The sequence below is a fragment of the Pogoniulus pusillus genome, chromosome 8, assembly GCF_015220805.1.
Source record: "Pogoniulus pusillus isolate bPogPus1 chromosome 8, bPogPus1.pri, whole genome shotgun sequence".
Taxonomy (NCBI): domain Eukaryota; kingdom Metazoa; phylum Chordata; class Aves; order Piciformes; family Lybiidae; genus Pogoniulus; species Pogoniulus pusillus.
In genome coordinates this window covers 22,380,365-22,407,446 of record NC_087271.1, presented here as the reverse complement: position 1 = coordinate 22,407,446, position 27,082 = coordinate 22,380,365, and the positions used below count along the sequence as shown (strand labels likewise).

The window sequence follows — 27,082 nt, the reverse complement described above, 5'->3', positions numbered from 1 at the left end:
CAAACAAGTCTCATCAGGAAAAGTAGAGCCTTTGGGGGGAATTGTTTATGCTAGCAGGGTTTGAGGTTTGTTGGGCTCCCCTAGAACCCCACCAGCAAGAGCCAGTGGGACTGGGTTCCCAAACTGCCTGAGCTGCACAGCACACTTGGGAAACAAATAAATTGCACAGAAGCTCTGTCCCTTTGGGTTCTTCTCTTTCCCTCCACACTATTGTGTTGCTGTGCATGTCACCTTGTAATACTGGGTTGTTTATCATTGCTGAGTGCCTAGATTGGCCCTGCTAGAGGAAAATCAAAAGCAGCAGGGGCTGATGTTTGATGAGAAGGAAACCAATTCTTCTCTTCCAGAAGCAGACATACTTCTCTGCTACTCCATACGCACCCACACACGCGTGCACACAATTCCAGGCTGCTCCTCTTCCCCTGCCAGCAAGCTCCTTTCAGCCTGGCAAGTCCCTGCTCTTCTCCCTTTTCTCTGCTCAGATTCCGTGCCTTGTTTCTATGGATTTCTGTGTCAGCTCCCCCAAGGATATTCGCTGGAATGGACACATTTACGAGATGACTAACGTTCTGAAAGCAGGTGGTGCTATTATAGTCACACAAAAGCCACCTATTTTTGGTGCCTTATGCTGTCATCCTGTTAGGCTATACTTTGCTTTGCCTTGTTATCATACCAACTTCTCAGCACTATTACTCTGGGCTGCTCCAGTTGCAAGGCTGTCTGTGGAGGCCTGATAGAGGGGCATCTTTGTTCACTGCAGTGGTAGCTTGTGGCTCCTCCTTACAGGGGCCTGTGTGTTTCTTTCTCTGTCATAATTAATTTCCTGCATGAAGCCTGAGAATGTACTTAAGAGAGAAAGGAAGAAATGTCCTAGTATATATGCATATCTAATGTATGCATGCATTCACACATACATATTTTCCTATGCAAAGCAGCAGCCTTAAAGTGAAATATTAGAAGACTGTGTTCACTTTAGCCTTTTTTGATATTTGGGGTAATAGCTTTGAAATCATAAGTTAAATTTTGAGTATTGTCTATTATCTTCAACAATGCCTGCTCATGTTAACTAATATCTCAACTTGTATTGGCTTGGAAACATTTAGTTTGACTCAGTTCTTGGCACATGATGTTGTCTGTCCCTGTGCTCCTGGGTTTGGCGTGGCAGCAAGGAAAGGGTCTGTGCTTTACCACGGACCATCTCACATAAATACCATCTAAGCAGCCAGGACTGAATGCAAAATGAAACACAGGCACGGGTTCAAGTAAAATCATATCATCAGAAGCCACATAAAAAATAAATTCAGTCCTGAGACCTCAGTTAACTAATAGCAAAGCGACCAGAAAAAGCAATATCAACATCACAGTTTCGAAGTGCATGTAACAGAGCAGGGACCACTGCAGGAAATCCTCAGGCAGACCAAAACAGCTAGAATCTATGTCCTTTTCACCTTGAAGCAAGAAGCTGGATTTTCACCTCCAGCTCAGCACTATGCAAAACCTGGCAGATCTGACTCCAGCTCCTTTTAGTCCCCCAAAACCCAGCGGAGGGTGATACAGATTATATGTGTGCTTCCTAAACTGGTCTATGCCAATCCAGCTTGTGTATTAGGGATTTGCATTCAGAGAGCCTGCAGAAAGTACAGAACTACTAATACAGGGTTATACTCAATAGCTGAGACACTGCTTGTTACCAAGGGAAAAAAACCACTACCCTTCTTCTATAAAGGATCTAAATGGTAGTCAAGCTCAGTCTCATCTCATAGCATAAATGTCCTGACCTGCTGTTCCCTACTTTGTAACACAAATTAAGCTATAATCAATTATGGGTTGAAATGTTCCTTAAATATATAGAGAAAAATCCAAAGCACACATGAAGGCCTCTGATGGTAACTGATGCAATAAAGCAGTGCAGAAAATTCCTTTTTCTTATTAAAGCCTGATTTTAAATCCCTCTGCAGACAGATGCATTCGCTGTGCTGTGTACTGCTAACCTTGAATTCACATTAACAAGTGTATAAAACTTTCCTTTTCCAAGTGAGTGCTTAGTGTGGGCACCTCTCTGGCAGCAGCTACATGTACGTCTTTCACCACATTTCATCATCAAACGCTCCCTGGTAATCAATAGAGGTCAACTCTAGATTCCATTGGGATTCACAGTGAAAACTATTGACATCAACAGGTCAAGAATAGGCAAGAGATGATTTATACAATAGAGAGCAGAAAACATAAGCAGGAAAAGGCCAGCACATTCTCAGCTGGAATAAATCAAGGTAGCTACAGATTTGCATCACCTAAAGATAAGGCAAGGGAAAGAAGGGGGGGGGGGGGGGGGGGGGGGGGAAGAATAAAGGTTTCTTTATTGAATGACCTCAGATGCAAGCAAAATCTCATCATAATACTGTCACAAAACCCAGCTTTGACCTAGCCAGGCTGATACAACAGGAAAGCTCCTTCTTTCACCACTATTGCATACCAAGATATTCTGGGAAGTAGAGAGGAAGCGAAGGAAGCAGCAAACCCCTGCTTTGTTCTTGATTTCAGCAGCCATCAGAAAAACATCCTCCCCTCTTCAACCCGGCTGCCACTGAGGAATGAAACACTTCGTGCCAGAAGAGGGCACTTGAACTACAGGCAAGCTGAGTTGTGCTGCTTGGTGCTGACCCAGGCAGGCAGGCAATGTGAGGAGGGGGAAATAGCATCCTGAGGCCCAGCCGAGCACTGAGAAATAGCTACATGGAGGTGAAAAGAACCCCCAGGCTGCCGGGCCTCCATTCTCCTCCTAAGAACTGACACTTTAAGTGCTCATCCTCACTGTTTTTACTGCCTTGTACTAGTTTGGGTCCCTCCCCATCAGCAAAGAGCTGGAGCTTGGGCTCCTGAGTCATACCAGCTCTGCATCATGCCAGGCCTGTTTTGAAATCCAAAGCATCTGTCCCACCAACAGCATACCTCACAAGACCCAAGCTCTACTCCTGGTTTCTCCAGCAGCATGGATTGTATGCCAGCTGATTTTTTTCCTGTGCTGGAGGAATTTACAGAAGCTCCTCCATGCAGACCCTCTGGTGTATAGTAACATTTAAACTCGCTCCAGCCTTTCCCCCAGCAGAGGCATTAGTCGAGTCCCTTTCTTTGCTCAGCTGCCTATTTTTGTAAACCTTGCCCAAGCTTAAAACCTCTAAGAAATCTTTCCTATTGGACCCCCAAAATATAGCATTAGGACTCATGGGGTGAATATATGTGCAAGAGGGCCAATGGGATCCTGGAGTGTAAGAAGAGTGTGTCCAGCAGATTGAGGGAGGTTCTCCTCCCACTCTACTCTTGAGTACCATGTTCAGTTTTGGGCTTCCCAGTTTAAGAGGGACAGGATCTGCTGGAAAAGGTCCAGTGGAGGGCTGCAAGGATGATTAGGGGACTGGAGCACTGCTTGATGAGGAGAGGCTGAGGGACCTGAGGCTTTTTAGTCTGGGAAAGAGAAGACTGAGAGGAGATTTAATAAATGTTTATAAATATCTGAGGGCTGGGGGCCAGGAGGGAGGGGATAGGCTCTGCTCGCTTGCTCTCTGAGATAAGACAAGGAACAATGGATGGAAGCTGCATCACAAGAGATTCCACCTCAACACAGAGGTTTTACCTTTACTTTAAGTGTGTCTTGTTAACCCTATACAAAGTGTCACAGAGCACTGGAACAGGCTCCCCAGAGAGGCTGTGGAGTTTCCTTCTCTGGAGACTTTCAAGGCCTGTCTAAATGCATTCCTCTGTGACCTGAGCTAGATTGTATGATCCTTCTCTGGCAGGGGGGGTGGACTCAATGATCTCTTCAGGTCTCTTCCAACCCCTGACATCTGTGATCCTGTGACATGCGAAACACACACCTGCTGCCCAGCCAAAGGCTCCTAAATGCAAAGACTGGCTGATTTTTTTCCAACTATATCAGCTGGCTCAAAATGACATTGGTATCTCTACACACCTGACTCCTTGAAGCACATACACTGGTTCCATCCCACCAAACACATGCCTCATGTCTCCTTAGAAAAATCTTGATAGCAAAAATTTCAGAGACTGTGCAAATCCCTGAAATATAGGTAAGAAGCATCAGAAGGGCAGAATCAAGCTCAAGTATGAGAATTTCAGTCTCTGAGTTTAGTTTCCTTGCTGTGATGTTCCCTGTGATGAAGCTCAAACAATTTTCTTGTTTGAGGGAGGTTAGCACATAGAAATAGCTAATATGTATGAAGCAGCCCATAAGCTCTCACTTATCTATCTATACCTCCTAATTCTCAGAGGCTGCCTCAGAGTGGCTAGCCCTCTATTTGTGTCTCAAAACTTTCCAGACACATAAATAAACCAAGCACGCATAAATTGGGTCTGAAGGTCTGTTTCTCAGATGGATCTGGCAGCTGCCTCAGTTTATTGGCAGTTCATTTATCATCTCAAGAAAAATATTGATGGTTCTGAAGACACAGGCCCTTTCTGCGTCCTGGTTGAAGGAAAGCTGTCCTTCTGGGCAGGCTTTGGAAAGAAAGTCAATGCAACAAATTCTACTTGGCAGACATATGAGGGATGTGGTGCAAAGAGGAATCATTAAGTAAGGAAGAAGGGACACCAGGACGATAACCCTGTTGGCTCAGAAATATCTTAGTCTCAAATCTTCACAGTATTACATCAAGAATATGGGATTGTGAAATTGCTAACAGGCACAGTTATGGGCATCTTCTCAAGGAGAGGTATTACTGCTACACAATAGCAGACAAGGAGCCTGAAGTTATATTCTGCCGACAGAACCAGTCACTTACTAGACCTCAAAGAAATCTACAGAAACTCCAAGACGAAAAGGCAGGAGCAATGGAACTGAAGTATCATGGACTATCTCCCCTTGGGCTGGCAGAACCATGCAGTTCTGGCTTCACCACGTGGGAGTGTTAGCAGTGCAGCTGCCTCTTCAGAAAGCCAGCACCAGGAAGGTAACCAGATCCTCTGAGCCATTTCATATTGTTATTAAACCATTCTATCTGAACAGAATTTATTGAAAGGAAGTTTGAGATTGTATGTGTATTAGTATGGTAGAAAGAGATTTCACTTCATACAAGTCCTTGAACACTGCTCCAGCCAAATGCCTGCAAGCTTTTGCTGCACTTAACGCTCCACTCGCCCGCGTATCCCTCTTTTCTGTGCGAGAGATCTTGAGTAGTTAACCTAAATGCTGGATTTCTTGAGGGCCTTGAGGATGAGGAAAAGATGGAAGAATTTCTACCTGTCATTTAGTCATTTGTGGCACCAGATAACAGTTGCTGGTTTAATAAGGATCACTGTGGCCGTTCGAGCTGGATTTCTAGCTCAGACATAGAAAAAACCCAAACTGGAACAGAGAAACTTTGAAGTGGAAGCTCTGAGTGGAAAGATGAATATTCCAGGGGTAGGCCATGAAATGACTACAATGGGTAGATTAATATAATTTCATTGGAGTATCAAGAGCTTTATGTCTGGAAGCACAGCTTGTACCTTCCCATTGCTGCTTCTGCTGCTCCCACTGCTATCATCCTCTGCTGCTGTTTTGGTTGCTCTTAGCTGCTTTGCCACTGCTTGACCTCATCCCCATCTCCATCCTCTTTAAGGTTACTATATTCTGTAGTAGTTTATTCTCCTTATACTATTATATGTAGTTTATAGGAAACACGATTTCATTTTTCCTGACTTTCCAAAATCCATGTTGCAGTGAATTTACTCTACGGGGGGAGGGATCCACTCTAACCTAGCACAACCACTTAGTTTTAGGAAAAGAAATAACTGACCTGGCTGAATCATGGAAATAATCTGACTGTGGAAGCATGTTGCTCAGAAGTTGGTTTGCTGAGGGAGAGAAATGCACACCAATCATAATGACAGCAAGCATTTTCAGAACCCATGTATTCCTCTAGCAGGAGCTCGTTCCTAAATTCTTGTAGCCAAGATGACCAAAACTCCATCCTATGCTGAACAGAAATGCTGTCAACAACCCTTGAATCCCTCTTAAGTTTGGAGAAAAAAAAGAGGAGAGGAGAGGAGAACACATACAGACTGTTAAGCCCATGAGGAAATGAGCACATGATGATTACATCTGCTTGTGTGACCAGGGCAGGATTTATCCTGAGCACAAGTACAAATCATAATACACAGCAAACACAGACTCTACCATTAGAGTCACTGAAGTTGATTCTCCATTGCTTGGCAACTCATAGAGTTGTATATACCTAGCAAGATGATCTGACAATACTAGAAATGAAGGAATGATTCTGATCTGGTAATATTTTTCTGCTAATGGTGTAGAGGTAAAGAGTCAAACAGTGAATAAGAAGGCTAAAATACTTTGAATAAGAAAAAAGGCTGCAGATATGAGTGACACAGGGAAAGCAGATAGGCATCAGTGCTGCTTCCTGTAAAACAATTAGGAATCACAAAATAAAGGTTGCAGGTGGCAGGCTTAAAACAAACAAGGTATTATTAAGCTGTGGAAATTCCTAGCAAGGAATGTTGTGGGTGCTAAAAATGTATACGAGTTCATGGAAGACAAATCCACTGAGTGTTACTACAGACTTAATCAACATCTCTGGCTCCAGGAGCCACAAACCACTAATTGCTGGAAGCTGGGAGAATATTCAGGGGAAGTATTGTTATGCTCTTATCCTATTATTATATTCTTCTCTGTCATCTGTTTATGGTCTCTGAGACAAGACACAGCAGAGGGCTGGTTTGGATCTGAGCTGATTTGGCTGTTATTCTGTTCAGAGATGAGACATGGGAGAATCAGATCCATCCTGCTCTTATGAAAATACAAAGGTTTTGGAACACTAGATCAAAGTTGCAAATTATCTTTAGTTTCAGACTCTGTTGATCTGAACCCTGGACAAAAACTTCACCTCTGGGTGAAAAGAAAGGCTGCTGGCTTGGGGTGACTGTGTATTGGTCTTGTCTTAAATGGGTATTCTCCTCACTGGTGAACTGTACTCGACAGGTATCTGGTCTCTTTCAACAGTGCCTTGGAGGAGATGCAGTCTGTTTTTCAGGATGCCATGAAGTATACTTTGTTAATGTTTGTGAAAATGCTAGGGGTAAAATTTTGATGAGAAAAGGAAAGTGAAGTGATGTCTCTACTCATCACTGACATGCCCAGCAAGGAAAAGAGATGTGGTATCTGTTTCCTGAGACTTTCGTGTCCACTGTCCTCCTCTAGTTTCTAACAATAGAGATACAACTGGAGAGCTTAGTTTTGGTCTCTCTACTCATTTAGCCAGTCATTTTTCATGAAACTCATAGGGATGTAATATCTCTGGGGCCTTTATCACTGTCAAGCCCAATTGCAATGGGTCAAGGATCTGAGAAAGACACACAGACAGAAAGACACTAATTCCATTGCTGGATTTTCTGAAGAAACAACTCTGATTTCCTTTAAGGATGTTGGTATCAGGGACTAAAGAAGTAGTAGTTAAAAATTAACTTCTGCTCCCAGCCTAGAATTCCCTATCATCATCAGTAAGCCCTGATGAGGCTTTAGATGGCAAAATATAACAGAAAAAAAAAAAGAAATTAAAAAGAAAGGTTTAGGTAAAAAAGCATGAAGTGAACAAAACACAGAGGCTAAGTGTGTCTGATTAATGAAACACCACCCCAAAAAAATCAGATGAGATGACAGAAAGGTATGGGACAGGGGTAATGATTGCAAACAATATGGAGAGGATACAGACAGAAGACAAGCAGGCACAGGGGAGAAGGTTCAGCCAAAAGAGAACAGACACAGAGAGAGGGAAAAGATGACAAACACAGAGACACGCAAACACCACCACAAAAGACAAGCAAAACCCTCTCAGAGAGACACTGTGATTTTTCTGTTTATTGCATCTTCTGAAATGTCTCATTCTGCATGGCTTTTTTCTCTTCATTCCCATTGACATCTGGGAAAGCTCCTAAGCACAGTGTTGGCCAAAGCTCTCTCCCAATCTAAATCTTCAATCCACATTGCTAAAGAGCAACAGACATTGCTCTTTACTCATATTAACCACTCCCCTCAGACATTTCCAGTAAATTGTTAATATCTTTTAAGCCCTGGTCTCCATTGCCTTTCAGATTAGCCTTGCCCTTTCCTTTGCACTTAAGTTTAGCAAGTGTCACTAATAGGAACTTAACATTTACCAAAGAATTATTTTACCCATGCATCTAACAGCATTTGTATGGTGTTCTGAGCACCCAAGACTATCAGTTCTATATTCTTAGTTTGCTCTAAGTTGCTTATAAGATAATGGGAAAATGCAGGTTTATAGAAATGGCAGATCCTAAGAGAGGCATTGAAAGCCTTGGAAGCCAGATCCAAGAGGGACGGGAGCGCCTGGAGCGAGCAGCTTTCCCACCTTGTTTACATTAGCCACAACTCTGCAATCAACTTCTCCTTCCAACCATTCAGCAAAGGCATCACTTGTACTTAGTCTAATTTATTTTCTTCTGTGTGCAAAAGAAATGCTAATGGAAAATATGTACCAGATTTATTAACTGGCAAGTTGTATGATTTTGTTTTATACCACCGTCAAAACATCTTTGAATTAGAGAGTTCTGTGCTTGTAGGCCACTGATTTAGCTGGCCTGAGAGCAACCATAAGTCATTGATAGCTTGAATGCAAAGCTCTGGTGAGGATTCCAATCAGTAAAACCTCAGTGACAGCTTGGCACCAGTTAGCTTGCAATGTCTCAGCAGAGATCCCAAAGGATGCATTGGACAGAAGGTCAGTTTTAGAGTTGTGTTTCCTTGTGTTGGCTGGCTTATAAGGACCAGTCTTCCCATGTCACTGGATTCAGCCCTACTTAGGCCAAAGAGCACATTTGCTGCCACCAGTGAGTTGAAGACAGTTGATGGGAAGCACGAATGACATTTGCACATGTGCCTCTGTAAAACATTTATGTTCCCACTGTCTCCAAGTTCCTTATTCCTGAGCAAGGCTGTAAATATTTGTGCTGGGTTAGAGCAGATCCTTTCCCCACTAAATTAAATTCACTACAACTCAGAATTTTAGAAAGTTGGAGAAAAAAAATGAAATTGTATTTTTGTACAGTTTATATGTAATAGTATAAGAAGAATAAACTACTAAATAAAATAACTTTAAGGAAGACAGGGAAGGGGTCAAGTGGCAGCAAAGCAGCAAAACAGCAGCCAAAACAGTGGTGGGGGAAGATAGCAGTGCAGGAGCAGCAAGGGGCAGATACAAGCTGTGCTTCCAGACATAAAGCTTTTGATGCTCCACTGAAATTATATTAACTTATCCACTGTTGCCATTTTATGGCTTATGCCTGGAATGTTCACCTCTCCACTCAGAGACTCCAATACTCTTCCACTTCTCAGTTTCTTTGTTCCACCCTTTTTCAAATGTCTGAGCTAGAAATCTAGGTCAAACAGCCACAATATTGACAGCTCTTGAGTCGGTCTGTGTGAATTCCCTACTTTGGCCACACAGCTTTCTGCTCTTCAAAGAAGACAGGCTCCTGCATTTATGTCTGAAACTGACTTGAGAACATTTCTATGGGTCTGCATATGCACTTTGCTTACATCCTGGTCCTACAACCATCATCTCTACTCTTCCCTACACCATAGTATCTCTGGGAAAAAAAGCTGTGTGCACAAGACAGACATTGATCTACACTTTTTGCAGAGTCCTCTTTTGCAATGCTCAAGACAACACAAGTATGGAACAAATCACAGTGCTCAGTTTAACTTGTGCCTTAAAATCAGATAGGACAGGTATGCTTTCTGTACCTCTGATGCTTCATTCCCTTCAAGACTATGATCATCAGCTTACAAACTCCCTTTCACTTCTGCTTAGGACAGTGAGCTGTGAAGCTGACCTGCTCTCTCTCCTTCTCTCCAGAAAGCAATGTGAATGCTTACTGAACAGGCAGCATGCAGAGCACCTGGGCGCACCGAGAAATGAACCAGTTACTCAAGACTGATCTTACAGCAGCAGTTAACTGTAAGACCATTTCCCCACTCACATGTATGGTATTTGATACCTAGCTCCTAGCCAAAAGGTAACTGAAATCATATGGTTAAATCCCCAGGAAATACTTTGAAGATGCCTTTCAAGACTGACATTCTACACTAAAAAAACAAACCACAACAAAACCCCCAAATCTCTTTAAAAGCAAAAAACCACCTTTGTAATAACACTTTGCACTTTAATAGCACCTTTCATCTGAGGCTATCAAAGCACTCTGGGATATAGATGCTAAGAAATCCATTACAAAAATTATAGATATCCCTAAGTTGATGGTAGTCACTTGCCTTAATTTCCATTTCTTTACTGCTACTCCCAGACAGTGTCTACACAGATTGATGAAGTCACTACCACAGGTAGCTAGAGAAAGAAATCTACATACAGACTTAGACTCTCCCCCACAAACACACTCTCTCTTACATTAAAATAAGTATTTTTCTACAGCACTGTCCACTCTATTGAACTCTGTGAGAGAAAGAGGCATGCACTTTCATTCCACTGCACCTCATTAAACACTCTTTCTTAATTTTCTTTGAGCAGGTTCCCCTGCATGTACACGATATGAACAAACATAGATTCCTTCTGGGTATGAGCCAACAGCTGCAACCCTGAAAAAAACCCAGCTTCTTATATCATTAACTGAGTTTCCATGGTGCCCTGGGGCAGAGATATTGATGCTTGACAGCATTATCACTATAAAGTAACTTTACAACTGTATAATTTAACTCTATGCTTCCAGAAATATTAAGAGCATTTGAAATTGTGGCTGTAAACCTTGACACTTTCACACAGACTGGGGAGCTGAAAGACGTTTTTGGTTTGTTTCCTCAAAGACAGACCAAAATATGTTATTGAGAAATAACCAAATACTGGAGAAATGATGTGCAAGGAGATCACTCTTAGGAAAACCTACAGAATCAGGATCAAGACAGAAAGGAGCTCATTTGTAGCAGCTTAGCAAAAAACAGGCTGAAGATGTAGACCTCTGGATGTCTTTTCCTGAGTATGTGTTTGGTTTACTTCACAATCATGTTGGAACAAGCTCTAACTCAAGCTCAAAGATAAGCCACACTGGATAACCTTTGCACAGCTCCCTGCGTTTTATCAGCACAGACTGTCATGCCTCATTGGCTTTTTCTGTTTATGTTCCCTTTACTGGGTGGGAATGAACCCACAGGGGCCATAATCTGGCTCATGAGGATCTTCTTTTAAGGGTATCACTAACAGAACTATTGGAATCAGGACAGGCAGCTGCCAAAAGGAAATTAAAAAAAAAGATAGGAAATGTAAAATAGCCCAAAATAACCAAGTGCATTTGCCTTAGAGGACTGACAGGTCTGTGAAGCTCTAAAAGTTATAGATGCTTTTACTGAAATTGTATTTTGCATACAGATTTCTTTTCCTCAGGACAGGCATTTACTGAGATCCAAGTACTCTTTAAAAGGAATCTGGATATAAGCAAATGACTATTTCTTCCAGGGGATTTAACTTCTCAAGTCCCCAGTCAAGCTGCAATTCTGCTTGAAGCTGAGAATAACAGGGAACACAGTGATCCTAGCTGTGACAAGAGTCCAAGATGGGAGCTTGTGTTATGTACCTGAGGAGACTGTAGTTAATTTAAGCTTCCATTCTGTGGCTGTAGCCACATAAATACAATTTTTTAAGGACCATAAAGAGGGCTGAGAGTTCAGCTGTACCCTGTTTAAGGCATGTGAAACTTCCAATTTGACACAACCAGTGGAATGGAACTCTCAAGTTGTATCTTCAAAAGTTGGCTCAGCTGTACTGTTTTGAAGGACTGAGATGGTTTCTCAGCTGCTTGCAATATGAAAAGAACTACCTTGAGATAGTGTTAGCCATGTCTCTTTCTTTTGTGGCCTTCAGCTGTGGCTTCCAAAATGTTTTCTATTTGCTTGGTTTTTTGGTTTGTTTTTTTTAAGAAAAGAAGTAGCATTAAATTCATTAAATCAAAGAGGTGAAGTGATGTGCCTAGAAAAACTGCACAAAAAACTGTTCCACCACACCCTTAGTCCAGGGTTCCAGTCTCCAGTTCCACTTAGAAATTATTTCACTGAGTCAAGCCATAGACATAGATAACAAAATGCTCATATGTGGGTGAGGGCCTTCCCCACCTGGAGGAAATTAAGAATTAAAATACACACAAAAAAAAGCCCTGGACACAAGGAAAATGGTCTCAGCATGATGATTAGGCTCCCCCCTACAGCTACCAAGCTAAAATCAGACCAGTTCTTGCCTGGTCTCCATGATTTCTGTACACATACCTCGTGGCTAGTTTTTTGAAAAGTAAAACCTTTTATGCTCTCTTGAGGGCTGCCTGCTGTGCAGCAGAGATTCCAGTTCAAACACTCTAAAAATGAACCCAACAGCTTTTGAAACTGTTGATGGGAGACTCCTTTCCCGACCATTCTCAGGTCAGGCTGTGAGAGCTGCTGATGAGCAGGCTCTAGTGGGAAGCAATTTTGGGTGTGCTACCAGAGCAGTGCTCGGTTTGACAGAGGGGGATTCATCCTTCCTCCTCGCCTTTTATCCTTTGTTCCCTGCCCAGCTGTGAGGCTGCTGTGTATCTAGACAGCTCAGCAGCTGAGCTGCTGGTGATGAATGCTGCAGAGCACTGTACATGCCTTGTGTCATAAGCCCTGTAAATGACTAGTAAAACAAGGTATTTAATGGAAGCATGTCAGCTCATTGTAAAGCTTCTTCACCTAGCACTGGGCAAACTGTTGCTGTGCTGTTTTTTTAATCAGTTACCACCAAACATGTGCACATGTGAGGAGGGTTTTAAATATTTCTCTGTCCACTTCCAGGCAACTAACTGACAAGCCTACCATCCTTATTATGCCTTCAAAATATTGTCCACCCAGTGTTACCTACAGCACCTGTGCATCATGCAGGGCTCTGCAGAGCCAGGCTTATAGAATACATCCCTCATGTTTCCCATGCACCAGGTACATATCAGTTGGACAGAGGCCTACCAGGCACACACATACTTCTGAAGGAAAGTGTAAAAGGACACTCAGGAAGTTACACCTGATGCAGTCTTCTTTGCAGGATGAAAATATAAGAGACACTCCATCAGTAGCCATTACTGATACATTGCTAACCGAGGCCTGAGGTATTCATGCAACCACATTCACTCTTTTTAGAAGAGGCCAGAAGTTCAGCACTTGGCAGGATGAGGTTATCCCAGCACATATGCCCCTGCACAGGCTGATGGAATATCTGTCATTCCTGGATTTCATTTAAAAACTGCAGCCTCAGGGGCAAATTTGTTTCTCTACACCAGGTATAATCCTTTACAATCTGATTCTTTAAAGTACTGCATTTAGGAGAAGACATTCAGTCATACTAACTGGAGTAATTTAGAACATATTTTCACCTGTAATGATTCCTTCCTTTTTTTTCTGTTTTAGTTCTTATTAAAAGAAGTTACTGTCACACTGACAATGTCAGAATTCAAATAGCACCTGTTGGACTGAAAGCCTGTCCCCTAACTTCATCCACGTAAAGTAGTCATTTATCAGGAAGAAACTGAATGAAATTCAACAAGGACAAGTGTAGAGTCTTGCCCCTGGGAAAGAACAACCCCAGGGATCAGTATAGGTTAGGGACTGACCTGTTGGAAGGCAGCAAAGGGGAAAAGGATTTGAGGGTCCTAGTGGATAGGAGGTTGACCTTGAGCCAGCAGTGTGCTCTTGTGGCCAGGATGGCCAGTGCCATTCTGGAGTGTATTAAAGTGGCTGTGGTTAGTAGGTCGAGAGAGGTTCTCCTGCCCCTCTACTCTGCCCTGCTGAGGCCACATCTGCAGTATTCTGTCCAGTTCTGGGCCTCCCAGTTCAAGAAGGACATAGAACTGCTTGGAGAGTCCAGAATAGAGCCACAAAGATGACAAAATGAATGGAACATCTCTCTTTTGAGGAGAGCCTGAGCGAGCTGGGACTCTTTAGCTTGGAGAAGAGAAGACTGAGAGGTCACCACATCAGTGGCTGGAAATATGTAAAGGTGAGTGCCAGGAGGCTGGAGCCAGGCTCTGCTCAGTGATGCCCGATGACAGGACAAAGGGCAATGGGTGGATGCTGAGACATAGGAAGTTTCATGTGAAAATAAGGAGGATTTTTTTCCCTGTGAGGGTGAGAGAGCACTGGAACAGGCTGCCAGATAAATCCTTGAACAACTAAACAGGATGGAATCTTGATCTTATTTGTCACAAAAGCTGCAACAAAGCAGACTTACATACCACTAGTCCAAACCAAAGACTATTCAGCTACCTGAGTTTTCTCACCTGTCACCAGGAATTACATTAGGCTAAATTAATATTTTTGTGGAGCCTGCTGATCCTTGTTTGTTTTGGTCTCCACATGAAGCCAGCAGGGCTAACTTCCAAATGTTGGGTGTTATTTGCTTTGTTGTTTCTGGTCAAGGCTGTGGGTCCCCTGAATATGAAGCTGTGTCTCAGGTCTGTATTTCTTAACCTAACACCAGAAGTTTTCTACAGTTCTAGCCTTCCTGATCCAGTTTCTATTACAAACAAAAAACCCCTAAACCCTCACAACCCAACAGCATCAGCGTAGGCTGCATAAAATCCTAAGAAATGTATTTGAAGGCAGATTTCCTGAATATTTGCCTTATGAGCTCACAGTTTTGGGCTCACTGTATTTGCTTCACTTGCTGCCCACATGTAGCTAGACAGTGAATAGAAGCACACCTGTCCTTGGAGGCCAATATGAACTGGCTGGCTGTGCCCTGGTTCAGGTCCATTAAAAATTCTAAGCATTAATTAATTCTGAGAATTAATTAACCACTGACTTGCAAACAGCTTGGAAGAGCTGTCCAGGCTAAAATGGAACATTTTGCAGTTGTTTTACTTTTGGTACTTCTCCCCTGCCAGGGTAGGATGTTCATGTCTGACCACTGCTGTGTAAGAACAGACCAGCCTAGAGACTGCTTCAAGCAGCTCCATTTCTTCTCTAACTAGGAAACTGCACACATAAGGAAGAGCTGTCAAAAGCAGCACTCTTGACAGAATCCTTCTACTGAAAAGGAAATAATAAAACATACCAGAGCAAACCACCAGTGGACCATAGTACATGAGTAAAGAGTCTTCCCTGCTTGCTGTCTACCAGCCCAGTCAAAAACAGCTTCTCCTTTTTCGTTTGACTGGGTGAAACTGTAACTGTAGGAATCAAGCTGCTGCTTCAGTTTTCCATAAATCACCAGCAAGAAGGATGTCTGTGATCTGGGGCGTTTTTGTGGTGTGCCAGTCACTGGTGGTCACAGTGAACAAACCGACAATGATGCAGCTCTGTCAGCCAAGCCAAGCAAATAGACAAAGATATTAGACCCCACAACCTCTGAAACGGGACACACACACAAAAAAATCAACAAAAAACCCACACCAACTTTGTGGAAGAGGCAACTAAGCCAGCACGACCTACAAGTCACGAAGGAAAGCATATGCAAGGGAACAATGATCTCATTGGTACAGGGACTCTTCCCACTCCTCACTGCAAAAATCTGTCCCTGATAAATAAGAAAGACAAATAAACAGTTGTTGGTACAATGAGACTAAGTGAGGAGGAGAATTAAAGGTGAAACTAAGATATGTGCTCTTAAAACACTTGGATTCCAAATGCCTCAAAAAGCCAGATAAGTCACCTTAATACATTCCTCCTCCCTCCAGACTTCACTTTCAGTGAAGAAGCCACACCAGAAACCTCCAAATGATTAAGAATTGCTTTCCTTGCTCCATGCTTCTCACTCAGTCCCACACAGTGTGAACATATATTTGGATGGTGAAGAATCATGTCTTAAGAAAATGTTCTTCTTAGTATTCTAAAGCTGTAAACCATCCTCAACATCTGAAATGCCATGGCATGGAGAGGTAAAGGGGCAACCACAACTAATCTTTATCTCTCTGCAGTGTTTCTAAACCTATGGAAAATTCAAAAGCTACCAAGACAGAATCACAACATGAAATAATGCACCCAGCCTTGAAGTATGGTTGCCTGATGGAGCACGGTGACAAAAAGAAAAGCACAAGACCAGTGAGAAAAGTTAAGACCAGATCATAAGACCAGGCAGAAGAACTGTACAAATCGTTGATGTGTTGTGACAGCCAGATGGATAGGATATTTTTTCCTGAGGAATGAAACACTGCTTCTATCTGAGCACTCCAAAATGCTATGAGGTTTGTTGGTTTTATTTGCAGAACTGGCTTTCTGTTTCTTTGTCAACCTGGCCTTGAGGCAGCTGCAGAACCCAATGGATCCTTCAGAGCTTTTTTTGGCTGCAGTTCAAAGGTGGAGAAGATATTTTAACTCAGTACCAAAGATACCCTTTCAACTCGCTATTAAAACAATAATACAGACACCAGGATAATGAGAGAATAAAGAGAGAAATTAAGAAAGAAATGGAAGCCTGTGGAAGGGAATGGATCACAGGCTCTCCAGGACTAGTTTCTGTAATAAGTGTGTGAGACAATCTCCTACAAGAGGGAAATGGCTTATTTGATCTAATATGCCTTTCTCTTCTTGAATTTCCACAGTATGGAGAATCAATATGAGGGAAATTAAAGCATCAGGAGCAGACTCACATTTCCACTTGTGTGTTCCTATCTCAGCAAACTCTTATTGAGATAGAAGTATTTACCTTAAGTGCCCGGTCCACGTGTGCTGCATGAAGAGGAATGATTTCAAAAGGATACATGCTTCTTCTGTGTAAGGGACAACAGAAGTAAGTCCCCTCAATATGTAGCTGTAGAAGGAGACTTCCAGAGTGTAGCAGTAGGATGTATCATTTAGCAGCCCACCAAGAAAGCGCCGACCTGTCCCTGCTTTCACAGCATCTCTGTTGAATGACGTACTGGACTGCAGGAAACAGAGACATGAAGACAGTTGGTGAGTTCATGGGAAATGGTTAAAATGGTTAAAATTCACATTGCCAGATCTCATTTACACTCTATGAGATCACACTATTTTTTGAGCAGGGCATGGAGAAACCATTAATGAAAACACAGCTCTGGCATACAACACTGTAAATTATAGGATCAAAGAATGGTCTGGGCTGGAAGGGACCTCTAGAGGTCATCTAGCTTGGCACCCCTGCAGTCAGCAGGGACATCCCCACCAGACCAGGTCAACCAGGGCCACATCAAGCCTCACCTTGAAAGTCTCCAGGGAAGGGCCTTAACCACCTCCCTGGGCAACTTGTTCCAGTGCTCCACCACCCTCACAGTGAAGAGCTTATTCCTAAATAATGTCTTGTAGACTTCAAAAAAAATCAGTCTCAGTTCACTAGCAGCATCAACTTTTCTCCTCCTCTCTGGACAACAGAGAAAGCCTATCAGACACATGAGTTCAAAATGAATCTTTCAGACCCTCCATTCTCAAAAGTTAAGCTGGACTAGTGTTTGGACATTGGGCTCCTCTGTACTGCATTCCTGTGTATTGTATTTGTGTCTACAACCACCTGGAGGGACATTGTGGAGAGGCTGCTGCTGGTCTCTTCTCATAGGTAGTTGGAGACGGAACAAGGGGGAATGGCCTCAAGCTGAGGCTGGGGATGTTTAGATTGGACATCAGGAAAATTATTTTCACAGAGAGTGGTCAGGCACTGGAATGAGCAGCCCAGGGAGGTGGTGGAGTCACCCACCCTGGATGTGTTTGGATGTGGTGCTTAGAGATATAGTTTGAGGTGAATCTTGTAGAGTAGGGTTATAAGTTGGACTTGGTGATCCTGAAGGTCTTTTCCAACCTGGATGTTTCTGTGATTCTGTGTGATCTCTGGAAATAACCATTCCCTCCCACCTCTTGCCCCGGACTGTTATGAGCAAAGTAGAAATACAGTGGCATTTAAGTTCAAGTGAAACTTTCTCACCTAAGACATTTGAGTGGTTTTTAAATTAGGTCACACAAATTTCCACATCACTAACTTAAATGTTAACTGGGTGCTGCTCTTTGGGTGAAAAAAATATACTGCTCTATTTTACAGCATTAGCAGCACAGTATAAAGGGGAATATTTTCTGCTGTTACTGGAGATCTGGCTTTAAGAAGCCTATGGGTTATTCATTTGAGGGGTGGAGAGAAGAACTCCAAATATTTCCATGAATGAGTTTTATGTCTCCTCTGAAGGAGAGATAGTTGGAGACTACAGCAAAGCTCATCTTCTGATTGATTGAAGTCTCAGAGCTTGTTTCTATCAACTAAATAGAAAAACAGATTCTGGTTTCACCTTGGTTATCAGACACTATTCTCAAACCTCATCACCATTAAACTGAGTCAGTCTTGGCTCAGCTCAAGCTAGTAACCACCACAAAATAATGTTTAAATAAGCACTTAGCAGATCCAGTTTCAGTCATAAAGACCTTCATCTCTCCTGCATAAAAGCCTTTCATCTCTTCTGCTTTAAGACTTTTAGTTGGCAGTGTACCATAAAGGAACCATAGAATGCTAGGGGTTGGATGGGACCTCTAGAGACTATCTAGTCCAGCTCCCAAACCAAAGGAGAATCACTGGGGGTGGGCTGCACAGCAATGCATCCAGATAGGTTTTGAAAGCCTCCAGATGAGACTCCACTACCTTTTTGGGAAGCTCTGTCACCCTCACTGTAAAGGAGTGTCTCCTTGTGTTGAGGTGGAATTTCTTGTCTTCTTGCTTGTACCCATCATTCCTTGTCATATCACTGGGCACCACTTTCACCTTGACACCCAGCTCTCATTTATAAATGTTGATATGTTCCCCTTTCAGCCTTTGTGATCTGGCATAGGTGATCCTGTTCTAGCAGAGGGGTTAGAATAGATGATCTTTTGTCGTCCCTTCCAGCCCCTGACATTCTGTGATTCTCTTCTGAAGACTAAAGGATCCTTAATATAGTTTCCCATTCAAACATCATGCCCACGGTGAACTCTTTGAGCTATCCATGCTCCTCTTATTGATCCTTAAGGCTAATTAGTACCTTTTCCTGCTAGCAAAACCAAGGAAAATAAGTTTTCTTTCTTGTTTAAAATATTAAATGCAATGATTCACAATGTTAAACTTCTCCAGACAAAGAAAATCACACTAATACTGAAATGAGGAACAGTTCTTGGTGAATAGTGTGCCTCAGAAGAAATAAAGAATGGAAATACCTGTGAGTTTATTAACATTCTGAATGTCTTGAAGTCTCTCTCATGTTATAAAAAGAAAGGCTTTCCAGGTTAATTAGAAAAAGATGGAATTGGGTTTCTTATTAGCATTATATATTGAAGTTTCTAAAGCAGCTTGTTTTCTTTGTGGTAACATAATATTTAGCTTTGTGGTAAATTCTACACAGAATGTATTCTGCTATGCACCTATAATATAATTTTCTCCAAATCACATAGCAGACACCCTGAGGATATTCTGAATACCTATGGGACATGGAGGTCAAGTGCTTGTAAGGTCTGATGGGGAAATTAATTGATTTGATACATGGAATAAAATACTTGAGGTTTACAAGACAGAATATCCTCTGACTTCCTGCAAAGGAACACTTAAAAAGACTACTGAGATCCAGAAACCAAGAGAATCTTCCTCTTCAGTTAAAATTCAGAAGCATAAAGGAAGATGATCATGCTCTGGGGATTGCATCATAAGTCAAGTAAACATTGATTTCAGTGAATAGTGCTTCACATTCAAATGAATGCTGTGCTGGAACTTTCAAAGCATGATAGCATCAGCTGATGACTATAGGTGTATGAAGTCAGCTCCAATAACAAATGTGTCAGACTGTGGGACTGTGGTTTAGGAGCAGGAGCATCACTCACAAGGGGAATGAGTTAATTCTGTGCCTGTATCCAGTACAATGAGAACAAGGAAAATGCTGGAGAAGCGACTCAGGGCAGACATTAGGAACAGAAGTACTCCACTGATTAGAAGATTCAGTTACTGATATGGAGTATCTATCGAGATTATGGAATACCATCAACTAAATTTAAGAACAAATAGAACAAGTATCTGCTGAGTATAGCTCATAGAATCATAGAATCAACTAGGTTGGAAGAGACCTCCAAGATCAACCAGTCCAACCTAGCACCCAGCCCTATCCAATCAACCAGACCATGGCACTGAGTGCCTCATCCACTCTTTTTTTTTAAACACCTCCAGGGATGGCAACTCCACCACCTCCCTGGGCAGCCCATTCCAATGCCAATCACTCTCTCTGCCAACAACTTCCTCCTAACATCCAGACTATACTTTCCCTGGCACAACTTGAGGCTGCCGCCCCTTGTTCTGTTGCTCGTTGCCTGGGAGAAGAGACCAACTCCACCTGGCTATAACGTCCCTTCAAGTAGTTGTAGACAGCAATGAGGTCAGCCCTGAGCCTCCTCTTCTGCAGGCTGCACACCCCCAGCTCCCTCAGCCTCTCCTCACAGGGCTGTGCTCCAGCCCCCTCACCAGCTTTGTTACCCTTCTCTGGGCGTGTTCCAGTATCTCAACATCTTGAGGGGCCCAGAACTGGACACAGCACTCAAGGTGTGGCCTGACCAGTGCTGAGTAAAGGGGCAGAATAACCTCCCTTGTCCTACTGGCCACACTGTTCCTGATCCAGCCCAGGATGCCATCGGCTCTCTTGGCCACCTGGGCACACTGCTGCCTCATCTTCAGCTACCATCTACCAGTACCCCCAGGTCCCTTTCTGCCTGGCTGCTCTTCAGTCACTCTGTCCTCAGCCTGTAGTGCTGCTTGAGGTTGTCGTGGCAGAAGTGCAGAATCCTGCACTTGGCCTTGTTAAATCTCATCCCATTGGCCTCTGCCCACCCATTCAGCCTGTCAAGGTCCCTCTCTAGGACTCTCCTACCTCCCAACAGATCAACACCTGCTCCTAGCTTGGTGTCATCTGCAAACTTACTGATGCTGGACTCAATGCCCTCATCCAGATCATCAATAAAGATATTGAACAGGACTGGGCCCAGCACTGATCCTTGTAAGACACCACTAGTGACAGCTGCCAACACGATGTGGCACCATTCACCACCACTCTCTGGGCCTGGCCCTTCAGCCAGTTCCTGACCCATATCAGAGTGAATATGTCCAAGCCACAAGTTGCCAGGTTTGCCAGGAGCTTGTTGTGGCAGATGTGGCAGACTTTGAGACACAGTTTGGACATGAGGTCCTTTTCAACTCTGTTTCACATGATTTCAACCTGGTTAGGGGAAGATGATGAGCTGAACTCCTCATAGATGGTTCTAGAGATAAATCTCACATAATATTTTCATCACAGTCTTTGTCATGTTAAAGGAGGTCTGTGCCAACAAAATTTGCTGATGGCACACCGTGGAACGAATCATCACTATGGAGGAGGCTCTGAATATCACATAAAAAAAATTAAACAAAACCAACCCTAAACCAAACCAAAACAGAAGAAAACCCAAAAAGCAGTGGGATAAACTTGAGGACCAGACTGATAACAGTCAGATGAAACTCAGCTGTACAAGTGCCAGGTCACATACTCAAGGCCTAATAAAAAACAATATCTGCTACAGGCTGAAACCTCATCAGCTGGAAATAGGTGGAGAGAGAGTCTGATGTATTACTTCACTGAAGTGATTTTTGTTTCCTGCTAGAAAATAACTCAGAAGTTGGATCCAGTTATTGGCGAAATTATACTTCCCATATTTCAAAAGCAAAGCCTAAGTAGCTTAAATAATTTAAAGAGGGTTTTGTGAATAGCCAAAAGAAGAAAACAAATGTTGGATCTTTCCAGATTTTGAATTTTTATAATGCTATTTTGTGGTGCAACACCAACAAAATCACATTTCTTGGCCAGCTATTGCTGCACTTCCAGGAATAAAAAGAGCCTGAACCTTCATTTAGGTGAAGAAATGTAGATTTTGGAGATTAAATTGTCTTCATTTAAGAAAAAAAGCTGATAATATAGACCAACTTGATGTGTTGAGTGAAAAATAAGGTCTTTGACTTGGCTCAAGAAGGTTGGGCTACAGAAAACAACCTTTAATAAACCTTTCAAACGTGAACACATGCATATTTTGAAACTTGGCCTTGGCTCTGGAAAAAATGTTGCAAGCCAGGATGTGACCTGATGCCTTAAATGAAAAAGAAGGAAATTAAACCTTCAAGAAAACTCAGCCAATGAAAAGGAAGGGCAACAGGTACTTGCTTGAGTCCAACCTTGTACATGGTTCAAATCATGACAATTAGAGTAGAGAAATGAACATGGAAAACTGGGAGTCTTTATCAGAACTGATCTTGGCATCTAGAGATGCTGAAACAGAGGCTATGTATTATGACGGCCAAGAATCCTCTTTGCATGAACATTTATTTAATCAAACTCTAGTCTGGGGAAAAGGGAGTTGGGGGTTAGGGCAGGAACAGAGGTGAATTGTCCACAAATGAGTCTCTTGTCTTTCTGAGAGAGTCTACTGCCCTACAACCCTTGCAGAGCTGAAGCCATCATTAAGCAAATGCACTGAGCAGGCACAGCAGGAGAAGAGCTAAACAAATATTTATTTCTTCAAGGCTGAATCACTTGGGAGTGTCAACAACAGCAACTGCAAAAAGTACAAAGTCTAGAGGGTGGAAGAAAACACCACAGACTTTAAAGTTCTCAGACAGGGATATTTCTATAAAATCAACACTAATTTGTTATTTAAACACACAGATATATTAAAGCTCACAGAAGTACTCTGCTTCCCAGCTTATGTTAAAAAAAATAATCATAGAATCACAGAATGTCAGAGGCTGGAAGGGACCTCGAAAGCTCATCTGGTCCAGCCCCCCTGCCAGAGCAGGATCACCTACAGCAGATCACACAAGAACACATCCAGATGGTTCTTGAATATCTCCAGAGAGGGAGACTCCACAGTCTTCCTGGGCAGCCTGTTCCAGTGCTCTGTCACCCTCACAGGGAAAAAATTCTTCCTCAGGTTCACATGGAACCTCCTGTGCCTCAGCTTCCACCCATTGCCCCTTGTCCTGTCACTGGGCATCACTGAGAAGAGACTGGCTCCATCACAGTATCACAGTATCATCAGGGTTGGAAGAGACCTCACAGATCATCAAGTCCAACCCTTTACCACAGAGCTCAAGGCTAGACCATGGCACCAAGTGCCACGTCCAACCTTGCCTTGAACAGCTCCAGGGACGGTGACTCCACCACCTACCCGGGCAGCCCATTCCAGTGTCCAATGACTCTCTCAGTGAAGAACTTTCTCCTCACCTCCAGCCTAAATTTCCCCTGGTGCAGCCTGAGGCTGTATCCTCCTGACACTCACAGCTAGCTACAGGATTAGGAGATGCCATGCAACAAGAATCCAATGTTAAAACAGCAGAGCAGGAAGAAACCCACCAGAAAACTAAACACAGATATCACACACACACTTGGGGGCCTTAAGATGTGCTGACCCTCTCTCTACATCACAGGCATTATTGGCAGCTTCCCCAAGACCTTCCTACCAGATTGTTCTCCCTCTCCATGCTGTGCTGAATACCTTCAGAGTGGTTTCCCCATTGGGAATGACAGTAAGCAGCCAGGCAATACAAAGACATTTGTAGACTAATTGGATCTCATTCAGAAATTGCAGGAGACAAAGAGATGTGTGGAAGGAAATAAGATTAAAAAAAGGATGCAAATTCTATCTGGAGTGGTGTCAAAGCTAAAAATTATCTTGGCCCTTGGTCAAACCTCTCTCAGTGTGCCAGAACCACTGTCTCGAGGGCAGTCTTCTGTCTTGGCTGGTGAGGACACTCTAACACAAGTGTCTCCCTGAGTGAATTCCATCCACTGGTAGCTATCTTACAAGCTCAACAGTTTAAGCAGCTCCCATATCATAGAATCACAGAATGACAGGGGCTGAAGGGACCTCAAAAGATCATCTGGCCCAGCCCACCTGCCAGAGCAGGATCACCTAGAGCAGATCACACTGAAACACATCCAGATGGTTCTTGAATATCTCCAGAGAGGGAGACTCCACAACCTCCCTGGGCAGCCTGTTCCAGTGCTGTGTCACCCTCACAGGGAAAAAAGATCTTCAGGTTCACATGGAACCTCCTGTGCCTCAACTTTCACTCATTGCCCCTTGTCTTGTCAGTGGGTATCACCAAGAAGAGGCTGGCTCCATCCTGCTGGCACTCATCCCTTATATATTTATGAACATTAATGGGATTACCCCTTAGTCTCCTCCTCTCCAAGCTAAACAGCCCCAGCTCCTTCAGGCTCTCCTCATAAGGAAGATGTTCAACTTCCTTCATTTTTGTGCCTCTGTGCTGGGCTCACTCAAGCAGCTCCCTGTTCTTCTTGAGCTGGAGGCCTCAGAACTGGACACAACACTCTAGATGAGGCCTCACCCAGGCAGAGTAGTGGGGAAGGAGAACCTCCCTCAACCTACTAACCACAGCCCTTCTAATACATCTCAGAATGGCACTGGCCTTCCTGGCCACAAGAGCACACTGCTGGCTCATGGCCATCCTTCCATCCACCAGGACTCCCAAGTCTTTTTCCCCTTCACTGCTCTCCAATAGGTCAGTCCTCAACCTATATTGATACATGGAATTGTTCTTTCCCAGGTGCACAACTCTACACTTACCCCTGTTGAACTTCATTCAGTTTCTCCCTGCCCAACTCTCAGCCTAAGTCTCTCTGAATGGCAGCACAACTCTCTGCTGTGGCAGCCACTCCACCCAGTTAGCTGACGGATATTCTTGGTTTTTCAGCACTGCTCTATCATCCTGCTAACATACTGGAATGAATGTCCTGAGCAGTCCATATTCACAAAGTAAGCTGATTGCTTCTGCATGTCTGTATCAATCTATGAAGAGCAGCTCCAAAAAGAGGGACAAAAGCACAGTTCTTGCACATCTGAGACCTGATTGCCCAAGTCCACCATTTGGCATCCTGTTCGACTTGGAATTTGAGTGTTTTTCTTGGTAGGTTCTTCCACTGATGAAACTTCCTCTTCAATGTGTGTATGACTTCATGGGGAACTTCTCTTGCTACAACATCAAAATACTTAAGGTTGCACAAAAGGGAAAACTGGGTGCAAAACCCAATAAAACTGAGTCTGTTGTTGTTCAGGTGTCAAAAATAGTTATTAAGCAGGCACAGTGTCCAGCCATTGATGGGTGGAAGGTTCTGTTCTACCTTGCACTGATGGCAGGGAAAAGGGACAGGATATAAAAGGGTACTTTCATATGTAGGGCTTATTGGGGAATAAATCTTTATCATATTCTGAAGTTGTTTAACACATTAGGCAGAAAAACTATCAAGCTGGGATCGCATTCCAGGTCAGACTTTGCCAGGCTCTTGGTACAGAAACCAGGGTATATACTGTGCATCACTTATGATTGATTCTTTGCTGTTTCTCCAACCCAGCAAAAAAAAGGAAGCAATGAGGTACAAATGACTGAAAATAATTAGGAAAGAAATTGCCAGCCAGAGACAAATGTGGTCACAGGCTTTGACAAATTGAGAAAGATGAAATTCTGATGTACCAAGGTCTAAGGGATTCCTGAAATCCAACCAATAGATTTTACCAGCTGTTTACATCTCCTGCACACAACTGATTGTTACGTGCTTATGGAAGGAAGCAGCAAACTGTATGTGTATTCAGAAACTTGGGCTCTAGTGAGCATATGAATGTTTCCTAGAAGATCACTTATCCTTACAAATATATGAATGTTTCATAGAAGATCATTTATCCTTACAAATAGGCATCTGCATGAAACTCAGAATAAGGAGATCTTTCCATTGGCTGATATAAATGGATGTTGTAGGTCCAGGAACTGTTTTACAAAAGGTTAGAGTATCTTCAACTCTGTGCTCATAAAAATCAGACAATTATCTTAAAAAATCTTTCCTGAGGAAGGGCAGAGATGTAAAGACTAAAAGAATTCATAATTAGAGAATGGCCTCACATTTTAATACATAATTACCTCATAATTACCCCATTGCTGTCTACGAGTATCTGAAGGGAGGTTTTAATCAGGGGGAGTTGGTCTGTTCTCCCAGGCAACCAGCAACAGGATGAGGGGAAACAGTCTCAAGTTGTGCCAGGGGAGATATCGGCTGGATACTGGGGGAAAGTTCTTCATAGAGAGAGTGATTGGCATTGGAGTGGGCTGTCTGAGGAGGTGGTGGAGTCATTGTCCTGGAGGTGATCAAGAAAAGACTGGATGAAGCACCTACTGCCGTGGTCTAGTTGACTGGATAGAGCTGGGTGACAGGTTGCACTGTCTTGGAGGTCTCTTCCAACCTGATTGATTGTATGATTCTATAATTGGATATGTTCTGGGTCACCTTATGCCATTTCTACTTGGGAAATAAGATGTATTTGACAACAGAAGCTAGCTACTCCTACAAGAAACCTAACTCACCTTCAAATCAGAAAAACTCCCCACATTTAGCTTGTTCTGTAGTTGAGCAATAAGCACTTTACCCACTGGGATAAACTGGGATTGTGCATACAAATTGCTTATGTTCTCCGCCTATCAGCACCAGCAATGGCCAAGTGTAATCAGGACTCAATTACAACCTCACCAGAATTATCTGCTAATGCTGCTCTTATAGCTGAAGAGCAAGCTCTTTTTCTAAGCAGGTCTGACCTCTTTGAGTCCACAATTCACTGCCCTGGTGCAGAGAGAAAAAAAAAAAAAAAGGGTGATTAAAAAGTTAGTAGATAGTGCTCTAGAAAGGAAAAAAAAGCAAGATATCCTTGTCATGGAGAGATTAGACATGCCAGTGGGAAAGGGACCGCAGCCCAGACAATGTCAAATCCATCTTAGTGAAGGGTTTTACAGTATCAGCTATAACTCCCTCACTTTCATTTTCTGGAATGCTTGACTGAAGTCTGCAAAAGTTAGGAAGAGCAAAGAAATGCACTGACTTTGAAGTCTTTGCCACAGAAGATTGCAAATAGCAATATTACAAAGTGTGACTCTTCTGTCTGACCCTCCACGGGATGCTATAAGAGGGATACAACTGGCAGCTACTTTTCCTCATAATGGATAGAGCTAATTATTGCTATGATGTCCCCAGCAGTCAGTGCTTTGACCATTCTTTCAGCTGGTAGCCCATCAAGCCA

The 27,082-nt window shown here is 43.0% G+C and overlaps 1 protein-coding gene across 11 annotated transcripts in view; it reads right to left on the bottom strand.

Annotated features, from left to right (window-relative positions):
* Positions 1-27,082, bottom strand: part of BEND5 (BEN domain containing 5) — a 1,203,882-nt gene that overhangs the window by 104,400 nt on the left and 1,072,400 nt on the right. For 5 of the 11 annotated variants that reach the window (XM_064147552.1, XM_064147553.1, XM_064147554.1 and 2 more), the window contains exon 11: positions 16,677-16,894. In XM_064147552.1, the coding sequence (XP_064003622.1) occupies positions 16,677-16,894 (218 nt within the window). Of the gene's footprint in view, positions 1-11,593; positions 11,647-16,213; positions 16,315-16,676; positions 16,895-27,082 lie in introns of those variants that run through there. The other 6 variants (XR_010303081.1, XM_064147562.1, XM_064147559.1 and 3 more) reach the window with 3 other exon arrangements.